Source organism: Notolepis coatsorum (assembly GCF_963971535.1).
Source record: "Notolepis coatsorum genome assembly, chromosome: 19".
Classification (NCBI taxonomy): domain Eukaryota; kingdom Metazoa; phylum Chordata; class Actinopteri; order Aulopiformes; family Paralepididae; genus Notolepis; species Notolepis coatsorum.
In genome coordinates this window covers 36,931,454-36,943,570 of record NC_140183.1, presented here as the reverse complement: position 1 = coordinate 36,943,570, position 12,117 = coordinate 36,931,454, and the positions used below count along the sequence as shown (strand labels likewise).

General features: G+C 42.9%; 1 protein-coding gene across 1 annotated transcript; it reads right to left on the bottom strand.

Moving 5' to 3' along the window:
- Nucleotides 1-416: 416 nt before the first annotated feature.
- lysmd1 (LysM, putative peptidoglycan-binding, domain containing 1) lies at nucleotides 417-11,665 on the bottom strand. Its single transcript, XM_084336310.1, has 3 exons — nucleotides 11,144-11,665; nucleotides 10,786-11,042; nucleotides 417-1,804 (listed from the first exon to the last, which is right to left on the bottom strand). The coding sequence occupies exons 1-3, from the start codon at nucleotides 11,324-11,326 to the stop codon at nucleotides 1,621-1,623; spliced, it is 624 nt and encodes a 207-aa protein (XP_084192436.1). The 5' UTR covers nucleotides 11,327-11,665; the 3' UTR covers nucleotides 417-1,620.
- Between the last annotated feature and the right edge of the window lie 452 nt (nucleotides 11,666-12,117).

Here is a 12,117-nt window from a genome sequence, read left to right as displayed (position 1 = left end):
ATATAATATATATAATAAGTGGCCTTAGTAAGTGATAATTACAATTGACCATATTCACACGGTGGCCATTTTGTACTCTGGTTGGGATTCCTGGGTAGGAACGGGGTGGAAAGGAATCCCAACCGGAACACAAGATAACAGCAAAATGACCACCATGTGAATATGGTCAATGCGCTTTCCTGAACCTTCCTTTTAATAACCAAATACCATACATTTTTACTACGGTAAGCTAAACAATTTAGCTACAAAATACCTCTTTACAGACCATGTGATTATTAGTCAGACTCAAAAAGGCTTCTGTATGATTTACATGAGCCACAAGCTGTAGTTGAAGTAGATGTGAGGGCAACAGTCATGCAGCATACAAATACACATACAGTAGTCTGTTCAAAATCACTTTCTACATGAATCCAAAATGAGGCTGCAGTTTCTTTTTATTTGGTACTCTTCTTACTAAACAAAACAAATGATTTATAACTAAATAAATAAAAATTAAATAAGCATGAAGCAAATGTAAAAAAAACTCTAGAAAAACAAGTTTCTCTTCATGGCTTTGGCTAAATCAGAAGTGCAACACTTCAGCAATAATAACAGATGGAGACCCCATATGGAGGCAGTTTGGAGCTCTTAATTCTAGTGTAGTGCATTTAAAGTAGTATAATCAAAGTAAAATACTAAATATATATATAAAGGCTGTCCACGGCGAAGGATTCTAATGAAAAATATGTACAATGTTGCATAGTTCATGAGACTATGAGGTAGCGTTACACACACTCATTGTTCAGCTGACCATATAAGCCGCTATATGACCGACAACATTATAACCACACTGGCTTGTATCCAAATATTTATATGGATTGTGTGTGGAAATCAAACAAAACTATATGGGCAATATAGTTGGGACAAACATCACAATATATGCATCAGTGCATTATTTGTATGTTTGAGAAAAGTTGTGCTACAACAAATTCATAAGACTTTATATGAACATAGTAACACAACCCTCCATGACAATGGCTATATATACAGTCACATTATGAAAAGCCGTTTTTCAAGTTTCAGGTCTATGTACAATGTTGCATAGTTCATCAGACTATGCGGTAGCGTTACACACCTACCGGTACTCATTGGTCAGCTGACCATATAAGCCATTATATGACCCATAACATTCTAACCACACTGGCTTGTATCCAAATATTCATATCATGGATTGTGTCGATTTGTGTGTGGAAATTAAACAAAACTATATGGGTGATATAGTTGGGACAAACATCATAATATAATGAGTCAGTGCATTATTGTTTGTTTGAGAAAGGTTGTGCTACAACAAATTCATAAGACTTTATATGAACATAGTAACACAACCCTGCATGACAATGGCTATATATATATATATATATATATATATATATATATATATATATATACACATATACATATACAGTCGCATTACAAAAAGCAATTTTTAAAGTTTCAAGTCTATAGAGCAGCAGTTGAATCTGAAGAACACCCCATCACCTACTACTGTAATGCCAGATTGACTTGGACGTCAATCCCTTTCACCAATATTAGCAGAAATGCATCTCATGACTGATTGGAGAAACATGATCTTACAGATCTTTACAATTCAAAGATCTCATCTTCCCTTTCTCTCAGTTCCTTGGTGCGTTTGGTGATCATCAGGGGCACGGTCCCGAGTGTGGCCTGTTGGTGTATTCTGGGAGAGGAAGTGGCACTCTGTGACCTCATAAGCCGGAAGTGGTCTGATGTCCTGCTGTTGCAAGCTGCCTCCAGGGCAGCAAACCTGCAAAGTACAATTGCAAAATAATATTTTTTTTTTCCAGTGGCCATTTTTATGGGTCATAGCAGGGTAAATACAGGTGTAATTAATAACATGAATCATTGTTCCATTCCCTTTAAATGTGCCAGAGCCCTGACATTGTGCATGCTGGCTCACTGGAATAGACCTCCCACGCCTTCACATCATTATGAAAAGCACCGGTTGGTGCACCACCCCCCCTCCATAAAAAAGATTTTATGCTTTGTTAACGTTCCAATTTCTAAAAGTCAAATTGCTAACCCCAAATGGCAGGATGTTGCAGAGAATACACTGACGCTGGTGACATCGGGTGACCTGATCTGTGCTGACCTGCATTCTAAATCCCCTGCCTTATCAGAGAGAGAAATGTATTAGAAAGCTGTATGAATGAATAATGAATGAAAACCAGATTGCAGAATGGGTACAATACAGTACGGCTCAATACACACAATTGTTGAAAAAGTGGATTCATTTAAATACCTCGGTATCACGATCGATCCAGAACTCTCATTCAAACTTCACATTGAACTTACCATTAAAAAAACATATGGCAGCTTGTGCTCACTTTATCCCTCAATCAATTGTTTCTCATTTGAAGTGAGGAAAAGAATAATCTCCCAAGTACTACTTCCCATTGTAGATTATGCTGATATTGTATATATGAACACCACAGACACTAATCTCAAACCTCTCAATGTATTATATAACTCCCTATGTAGATTAGTGCTGAGGTGTCCATACAGAACACACCACTGCTCTCTGTATAGTTCGCTTGATTGGCTGCAGCCTAAGGCAAGAAGGCAACTTCACTGGTACCTAATCCTTTTTAAATGTGTTCACTTTAACTGTCCTTCTTACTTGAAACAGTCTCTGGAACCATATACATCACCATACCCGCTTAGACATTCAAACATCCCTATTTTACTGTTCCCAGAAGAATATTTTCTGTAGCTGGACGAAGGTCATTCCATTACAAAGCTCCATCTGACTGGAACAACCTTCCTCTTTCTCTCAGATCTGTTACCTCTCTTGGCCGCTTCAAGACTTCACTGTATTCACATCTTGAAACTACCTGTGCATGCTTTTAACACTGCTTGTACATACGTCTATTTCTGACTTTGAGATAGGTCATTGTACTGTATACTTGACTTCTTTGTTTAAAATGAGTTGGTGAATGGGGGTGTGGGTGGGAGAGGGTGAGCAAGCTACAGTAACTGTATCTGTACATGTGCGTATTGTGTACTTGTACTGTATGTAATGTTTTACGTTTGTGCATAGGACCCCCTCTAAAATGAGATGCTGCATCTCAAGGGGCTATCCTTTCAATAAATTCTGACCAAATTCTTAAGGGGATGCAGAGCAGAGAAAGACGTTTGTCTTGTTTACATCAGGGTCCCCCATTTTCAATTCATAGTGACATTTATGACATACACAACATACATGACATCATGACATTTATGGCATAGGGACATACATGACATACATGTATATAGTACTGTTACATTTGTGACATATGATATGTAAATATACAGTACTGTTACCCAGAGATCCTAACAGAAAATATATACATATGATGGGGAGGAGACTGTACATTAGGGGGGGGGGGGGTAAATATATACATACAGTGGGGAGTCTATTAGGAGGGGGTGGGGGGGGGGGGGGGGGTTGGACATTTACGGTGCCCAGTTTCGAATGGCAGCCTCCCGTAGGTGCTCTTTAAGAGCGGTTTTGAATGTGGGTAGGGATTCAAATTTTTTGACGGCTGTGGGTAGGGCGTTCCACATTGTTGTGGCATAATTGCGAAACATGTTTAGTGCCAAATCTGGGTTGCACATGATTTGTGGAACTCCCTCTGGTGTTGTGAGCGTGGTATTCACTGACTTTTGGGAAGTATTTCGACATGTACATGGGTACCCGAGTGGTGTAGTGTATCTTGTAGACCAGGCCCATTGCAAGTTGCTGTACTGTAGTGTCGTCTACTCTAAGCCATCCTAGGTAGTCAAAGTGGGCAGGGGTGAGGTGGGTTTTAAGAGTAAGGTCAAGTAGTAGTATGACCAGTTTGTTTTGTGATGTTTGTAATCTTGTTTTTAGTGCCTTTGCAGTGCTTTGGTACCATGAGGTGCAAGCATAGTTGTAGTACCCTTGAATGAGTGCTCCTGCCAGAGTCTTCAGGGTATTCTTGCTTACCAGAGAGGAGATCCGGTACAATAATCTAGTTTGTTGGTTGACTTTTTTGATTACATTGGATGCCATTTTGTCACAGGAAAGATTTGCCTCTAGGATGGAACCCAGGTATGTAATTTCATCTGTCCTTGTGACAATATTGTCACCCACTGCAACTGAGAAGCCGTCGGTCCTGCTGAGTTTGTTTGAATTTGATCCGAAGAGAATGGACTCTGTTTTACCCAGGTGTAATGATAGTTTGTTATCAGCGAGCCAGGTGCAGATTCTACAGAGTTCTGAGCTGAGGGTTTTTTCAACCTGTAACTTGTTCTTATCAGAGACCAGCAGGGCTGAGTCGTCCGCGAACAAGAACAAGTTGCAGTCACAAGCTGACGACATGTCATTTGCATAAATTAGGAACAGTAGCGGTCCTAGTATGCTTCCTTGTGGAACACCACAGCTCACTGTGAGGGGGGGGGGATAGAGTACCGTTTACCTCCACCATCTGTTCTCTCCCCTCCAGGTAGGATTGCATCCAGCTCACTGATAAGACCAATTGCTTTTAGCTTGTCAATCAGAATGGAGTGATTGACAGTGTCGAAGGCCTTTTGTAGGTCCAGCATGACCATGCCGCAGTATTTGCCCGCGTCCACCTCTTGTTTGATGTGGTCGTTCAAATAGAGAAGGCATGCGTCAGTGGAGTGGGATGTTCTGAAGCCAGATTGGAATTCGTAGATTCGATTTTCTTCCGCAAGGTACTTTCCGACCTGTTCGTAGACAATTTTTTCCATGACTTGAGATGGAGGTAAGAATAGAAACAGGGCGGTAGTTGCCTGGGTCTAATTTGCTGCCCTTTTTGTGCAGGGGGGGGGGGTCACTCTCGCAATTTTGAAGTCCTTGGGGATGTGTCCCTGTTTTATGGAGAGGTTTATTATGTGTGTGATGACTAGGGGGGTGGTGGCGGCTGCTGAGTCTCTGAGGAATTTGGAGGGGATGTTGTCATGGCCAGTGGCCTTGTTAGGTTGGAGGGCGCTCAGTTTTTTTAATACCTCATCTGTTGTTACCATTTCAAGTTTGAAGTTGTCTTTGCGGACCCCTAGGTTTTTGTAGTAGTCTACTATGTGTTCTACCCCAAAATGCCCTGAGTGGGAGGGTAGTTTATTAACCAGTGTTGTGGCTATGTTTGTAAATAATATGTTTAGGTATTTGGCCACATCCAGCTTGTCTGTGATGAGTGTTTGTCTTTATGTTTGTTTGTAAATCTGGTTTAGTTTTTTGCTGCAGCCTAGTTGGTTGTTGAGTAATTTCCAAAGTTTGTGGGGTTTGTTTTTGTTTTCCTCAGTTTTGTCATTGATGAAATATTTTTTTGCGGTTTTGATCATGGTGTTTACATAATTTCTTAGACTGTTTCTTTGAATTTTGAGTTCAACCACGTAGGCTTGGAGTTCACTGTTTGAGCTCTTGGTAAGCTTTGTCTGACTTTTATGAAGTTCAGAGCATTTTTTGTCTCTGGTTTTCATAGCAGTCAGTATTTCAGTGTGCATATATGGCTCAGCGCGATTTTTAACCCTGGTGGTTCTTAGGGGGGCCATGTTGTTAAGTATTCTTGCGAATTTGGTTTTGAATCCAAGCCATGTTTCTTTTTTTTGTATCTACTTTTTCTCCCCATTTTATATTTTTCTCCCTTCCCCAATTTCGTATCATCCAATTCTACCCTCCCCTGTCTCGAACGTTGGTAGGCCATGCCTCCCACAAGCCGGCTGCAATGTGGACGAAGCCTTGCATCACGTGTCCCCTCCGGTAGACGAGGAGGCAGCCGTCGCATCTTTTCACCTGCACAGCGTGATCTCTCAGTGGCGAGGGTCTGCGTGGGAGGGACACGCCGCCCCCTGATACTGTGCAGGCGCACCAACCGACCTGTAGGAGTCGCTGTCCACAACGTCCGATCCCCACCCACCAGCTTCCCACCCCCTAATACTGCCAATTGTATTAGTATGAACGACCAGCCAAGCTGGTAGCAACGCCGAGAGCTGGGCTCCAAGCCATGTTTCTTCAACTAGTGTACCATTGAGCTCATCTGACCAGTCCATGCTCTCCAGTTCTTGGTTAAAGGCCTCTCTAGAGTAGGTTTAACACTTGAGTGCCAACGACGAGATTAGTCGTCCTAACTCGCCATGTGTTGAGTGCCAATGACAAGTTTTTTTGTTATTTCTTTTATTAGCGATATCCATTAATTTTTCATCCATCCAGCCTGACGTTATCATTGTGAATGGGTCTGAGCTCGAAAAGGACAAATACAGCCGCCTATCGTCTCCCGGATGGTAATGCACATCATTGGATTGGATTGGGTGGCCATGTGCATCAGAAAATATTTCCGGCCCAGGGTTTTCCCATCTCTGGCATGCAGTATCGTGTTACCAGATTGACTGAGGACCCTCAGAGCAGCGTCGATTATGTGTTTCGGACTATAACGTTGGATCAATAAACGCGATCAATATTTGGATTAATCTTTTTGCAGAACATCTGATGTGAGGTAAGGACACTATTTTACCAGTATTGGGTTAATCAGATGTTTTTTTCATAGCGATCACAATGTGTCTGTGTGTGTGCGTGTATGACGTTAGCGCTGACCAGGTCATGGATAATAGATTTTTCAGCCTGCTTCTCTAGCGTGCATAAGTACACATATACTATCGATAATCTAGCATTTATTTGAAAACGATTCATAAATCAGCCGAAAAATGACAACGTGTTTTGTGTATTCCACTAAAGGGCTATTATCGCGAAATTTCTCTGAAATTACTAGAACTCTCCGAAACTATACTCGTATTCAAAACGGTATAAACCGGAAATGTACCAATGACAAAACAATCAATTTCGTACATGTTGACTGCAAGCAAGTCATTGATAAGCGAGGGGTGTTTTAGACCCATAGCCATAATTTAAGATATAGTTTAAGCGTTCGCAAATATCCCCGACCTCCCATTGACTAAAGCGCTGGCACTCAAGGAGTTATCTGGTCAAAGGGGCGTGGCACCCAATGTGTTAAGGTCCCTAGATGTGACTGTTGTGACAGCCGGCCTTTTGTTTTCGCTTTTTGCGGGTACAGAACATCATATAATGATCACTTAACCCGCATGCTATCACCCCTTTGTTGGAGATCATGGACTTGTCAGAGGTCAGAATGAGATCAATGGTAGTTTGTGTTGAATCACATACTCTTGTGGGTTGGGTGATTAGCTGGCTGAAACCGTGCAGATCAGAAAACCTACTGAAGGCCTTGAAGACGTACGTAGCATATCCGTGTTCCAGTTCCTGATAAGAATCTTTTCTACACCATCCACCCCAGCTAAACATCCATCAAGTGTATCATAGAAGCCACTCTGATCTGGCGGTCTATAGATTGTGCCTACTAGTACGGATTTCGCCCTTTTGAACAAGATTTCAACCCAAACAGTTTCAATTTCATCATGGTTCAGGTCAGTACAGTTGATGAATTTGGTATCTTTATACACACAGACACCACCTCCATACTGATTCCTATCCTTCCTGACTATTGAATAGTTTTTGAATTCCATCTCTGGATCCTGTACAGATGCATCTAGTTTAGTTTCTGTGAAGCACAATATGTTTGCCTTACCGTTCATAAACCGTTTAGGTCTCAGGCTGTTTGTGTTAAGGTGGAATATGTGGAGTCCATTTGCTTTTGTTATCTGGTTTATGTCGTCGAGTTCAAGGTGTCGATTGTCTGTGTTCCGTTCTGTGGTGTCTGGTTGACCGGGTGGCGGTAGGTGGGGAGGGGGGGATGGGGTCCTATGTCCATTAACTTGTTAGCCACGTTAGCTCGCCGGCCATCGGGCGATGCCTCGCTGTTTTGAGTCCCGCGACGTGCTGGGCGCCACGATTGTGACCCCCGGTTCATTCCTTCTCGTTGTGGCCCCTCGTGGGTTCTTTTGTAGAGGCGATAGTGGAGGAATGTTGCCGTTGATCGTGTCGTTGGCCGCCGCTGTCTGTGTTGGCGGCAGCAGTTGTCCTGTATTGCTAGCTATGCTAGCCGCCGCTTCCTGGGTAAACAGTCCTAACTGTCGTGCCTGTCTCCGTGTCATGACTGGACCAAGCTCCGCACCATGGGCGACCGGGCCGCGTGAATATTAAAGGCAACCTACTTGTGTTCAGCTTTTCGTTCAGCGTTTCCCTGATTGGCCACACGGCCACGTGACCACCCTAGCACACGCCCTTATCCGCGCCGCTCTGTGTGTTGTTACGCGGCAAAGAGGACGCGGCAGAGAGACGCGGAGCTTATTATTAATCAGTCAGCAGCCTCCAACGGGCGAAATAACGTCACAGCAGTATAGTTTGTTTATACTTCAGAAGTATGATATTTGAACATCGTCCCCAAAATGAAGAAGCGAAATAAAGAGAGCGTATTATTAATCAGTCAGCAGCCTCCAACGGGCGAAATAACATTATACGCGAAATAACATACGTTACAATTGTACAGTTTCGAGTTAATCAGTCAGCAGCCTCCACTGATGTTATGACGTTACAAACAGGCGAAATAACATTATACATTATGCTCCGCGAAATAACATTATACACTCTGCTGCCGCGTTCGCTGCGCGCTTCATTCATTTAATTTGGGACCTTGCAGGGACCTCTGCTGCCGCGTTCGCGGCAAAAGGGGGCGGGGGGGGGTCGTGGCCAATCAGAGAAAAGCTGAACACAAGTAGGTTGCCTTTAATATTCACGCGACCGGGCCTTCTGCTCGGCTGCTCCTCGCCTATGGAATGCCCTCCCCGACTACCTCAGAGCACCACAGACCACTGCGTCTGTTTTTACTCTGTAGCACTCTGAGATTTGGTTTCCAAATATAGAGTGCACTATAAATCGAATGTGTTATTATTATTATTAATGGCTCTGGCAAACCTAAATAGAATGGTATAATTATGTTTTTAGTTACACCTGAGTTTATCCTGGTAAGACACATCAAAATGGCTGCTGTGACAAAGTGCTGCTTTCACATGGTCCTCTGGAATCCGGAAGGTCTGCCCTAGCAAATTTCATGACATTTTGCATCCGACATGCTAGCGTTCATGTGCCAAAGTCAGGAATGAACCAATACCAATGTAAATCATTCTAAAAACACACATTACAAACTATAGCTTTAGGACATTACTGTTTAACAAGTTGATGTTTTTTTTTTTTTTTTTTTTTACTGCACTCCATGTTGCAACTCTGCTATTTGTATCAAACATTTCCCAGACTGTCCTAAATCTTTCCTACTTGGTAGGCCATTCATGTGGTACTCAGCTGATAAGAGTTGTGCCCTTCCTGATGACTTGTCATACAGAACTTGTAAGTCGCTTTGGATAAAAGCGTCAGCTAAATGACTAAATGTAAATGTAATGTACTTCTGGGTTGGAAACTCATCCGTCCAACACGGCAAACGTGTCGAGTCTGAAAGTGAGTCTATTGGCCTGCCAATGCCATGCTCTAAACCTTGATGAGGCTATGACATTTTAAAAGTGAGTCTATTGGGTTTTTTTTTTTTAATAAAGTTTCATAGAACATGCTGGCAGAGTACATGCATCCATGTTGTTGTGAACATTTTAATTAAATAAAGAAATTCCCTATCCATAGTCGCCGTGGGAAAGAATAAAATAAAATAAATTCCCTACCTACCCATGGCCTTAACTGACAACCAACAGGAAACAAACAATAAAATATATTGGGTCGCACCTAAATCGGCAGGGTCGGTCGGCAACCGGAAACAAACCATTATTTTTTTTAGGCCTAGTGATTCACATTCCTTTACAGGTTTGGGTAGGGCATTCCACATTGATGTGTGGCATAATTGCAAAACGTGTTTAGTCCCATGTTTGAGTCCACAAGCAATGTCCATGAGCAGCTCTAGTGGGTAGACCCAACCTCATTACTATGCGGTTGAGCAGAGAAAATACCATAGGCCAGAAAAATAAATTGGGATTTCCCTACAAGGTGAGATCAATGGGCCTAAATGGCTAATGACCAGCTGTATGCTGGCTATCACCTACTCTCCGGCGGGGTCAAGAGGGCAAAACAAAAGAGCTATTGACATCTCCCCCCCCCCCCCCCCTCTCTCTCTAGATAGTAGTGGATTGGGCGACCATCCCCCCACCACTTCTTCTTTAGGGAGTGCAAAGGACCACAGACACCGCTTTCAAACAGGCACAGTTCTGGTTCTGGCAAGGTTCTGGAGTCTCAGAACCTTGGTGCTTTCTGGCAAACCGGCCCGCATTCACAACAGTTTAAGCAGAACCAAAGTTCTTCTCTAGCTTTTCCTGGAACTCTGTTCCAAGCCACCAAGCATTTAGTTTCCTCGGCAGACTACTGAAAAAAAGAAATCCATTGACTTTCCATTGACATTGCCTTCATCTCCTTCCTTCTTCCTCTTGTCTTCACAGCCTAGAATATGACACGCCCACTGATGATGTCAAAGTTCAAAGAAAAAACTAAGATTTTAGGGTTCCAGCTGAGAACCAACTTTTCAGGTTCCGAACCAATTTATTTTCGGTTTGAATGGGCTGGCCGGTTCATAATTAGATTTGGTTTACCGTCTTTACATTGAGTAAAGCATATGGCGAGGATTTGTTTTCTGGCCTAAGGTATTTCCTCATACAGTACCATATACCAGCTAGAGCAGCTCAGGCTGATCCCCATAAAAGAATGTGGCCTTAGATATTGAGTCATAAGTATGTAGTTTGTAAAGGATGGAAGGGTAGAACAGATTCAATTGCACACACTATTAAAAAAAGTAGTTGTACCTTTGCTCTGACTCCTGGTATCCTTTGACAGCTGCCTGTTTGGACTGACGTATAGAACCATCCATCCTTTTCAAGAAATCCATTGGAGAAAGCTCTGATTGCCCTTCTTCTGGAGTATCGTCTCCTGAGTCATCTTGGTCCAAAACCACACCTTTGCTGTAGGCATCAGAGTCTGACAGCATAGGGATAGACAGGGACTTCTTCAGGAATATTGAGTCATTGGTGTACAGTCTGTTTGCTCTTTTGATCTGCTCCATCTGGAAGACGAGTCATTGGTCAGTGTAACGTTAGCTTGTTGTACACTTGATGAATAAGGCAGCTATATTCTCATGTGATTCTCAACAATAGGCTTACTTACTGATACTCCATATCTGAGGGACAAGCCTTGCAGTGTCTCTCCAGGTTGGACTTTGTGTTCAACTCGTCTCTGTCGTACCGGAGACAAGGAGGACTGGAACAAACTGCCGTAGGACCTGGTGCGGCTCCCGCAGAGCAGGCTGTTTCCTCCGGCTGGAAGAGGCGCCCCTTCACCGGCGGACATGGCTACAGTAGCTAATCTTAAGATAGCAATTGGTAACGTTTGCTAGCGTTTATTAACCTTCTAGCTAACTACCAAATGATGCCAACATTGTTAACTTAGTTAACGCCCGTTGGCCGTTTGTTTGACATAGCTGACGTTAGCAGCTAACGTTAATTTCGCTAACTAATATTGCCAACGATAGTTCCAAGTACGTTTTCGTCTAGTAACGAGTTAATTTGCTAACCGCCAAACATTGTTTGAATTATTTATATGAAATGATTTTGCTATGAGCTTACCTTTTCAAATAGCTAACGTTATCTCTGAGACATGCTACTGGAGGTAGCTAACGTTCAGTACAAGAGTTGTTCCTCCTCGGGCAGTCCGGTGCCAGCTGCTGGTTGCCGTAGCAGCCGCAATCAATAGGGTCCAGCTGCAGCGCCGGATAATCCTCTCACTGGGCATGCCTGACCCTACTCCAAGCCTGTGGCAGCCACGAACCTACTTACTTTCTATAGAAGCAGCTCGGAGCCGGAGGTGCACTGTTTTAAGTGAGCGTGTGTTATTGGATTGATTGATTGATTGAACATTTTATTAATGTCCGCCTTGTTTCGAACTGGTTATCCTTAGAGTTTATCTTTAGAGCAGGGCGATAGACCACAAGCCCTGGCTGATTCCAAACTCAAGTTTCAAGTTTCTTTAATAGTTGTCATACAGAAGTACAGAATACTTTTATACAAAATGCTTCTTACTGTTACGCTCCAGAGACTGTGCTAGACAAGATAAGTATGAAATAACATAGTATAGCATGTAAA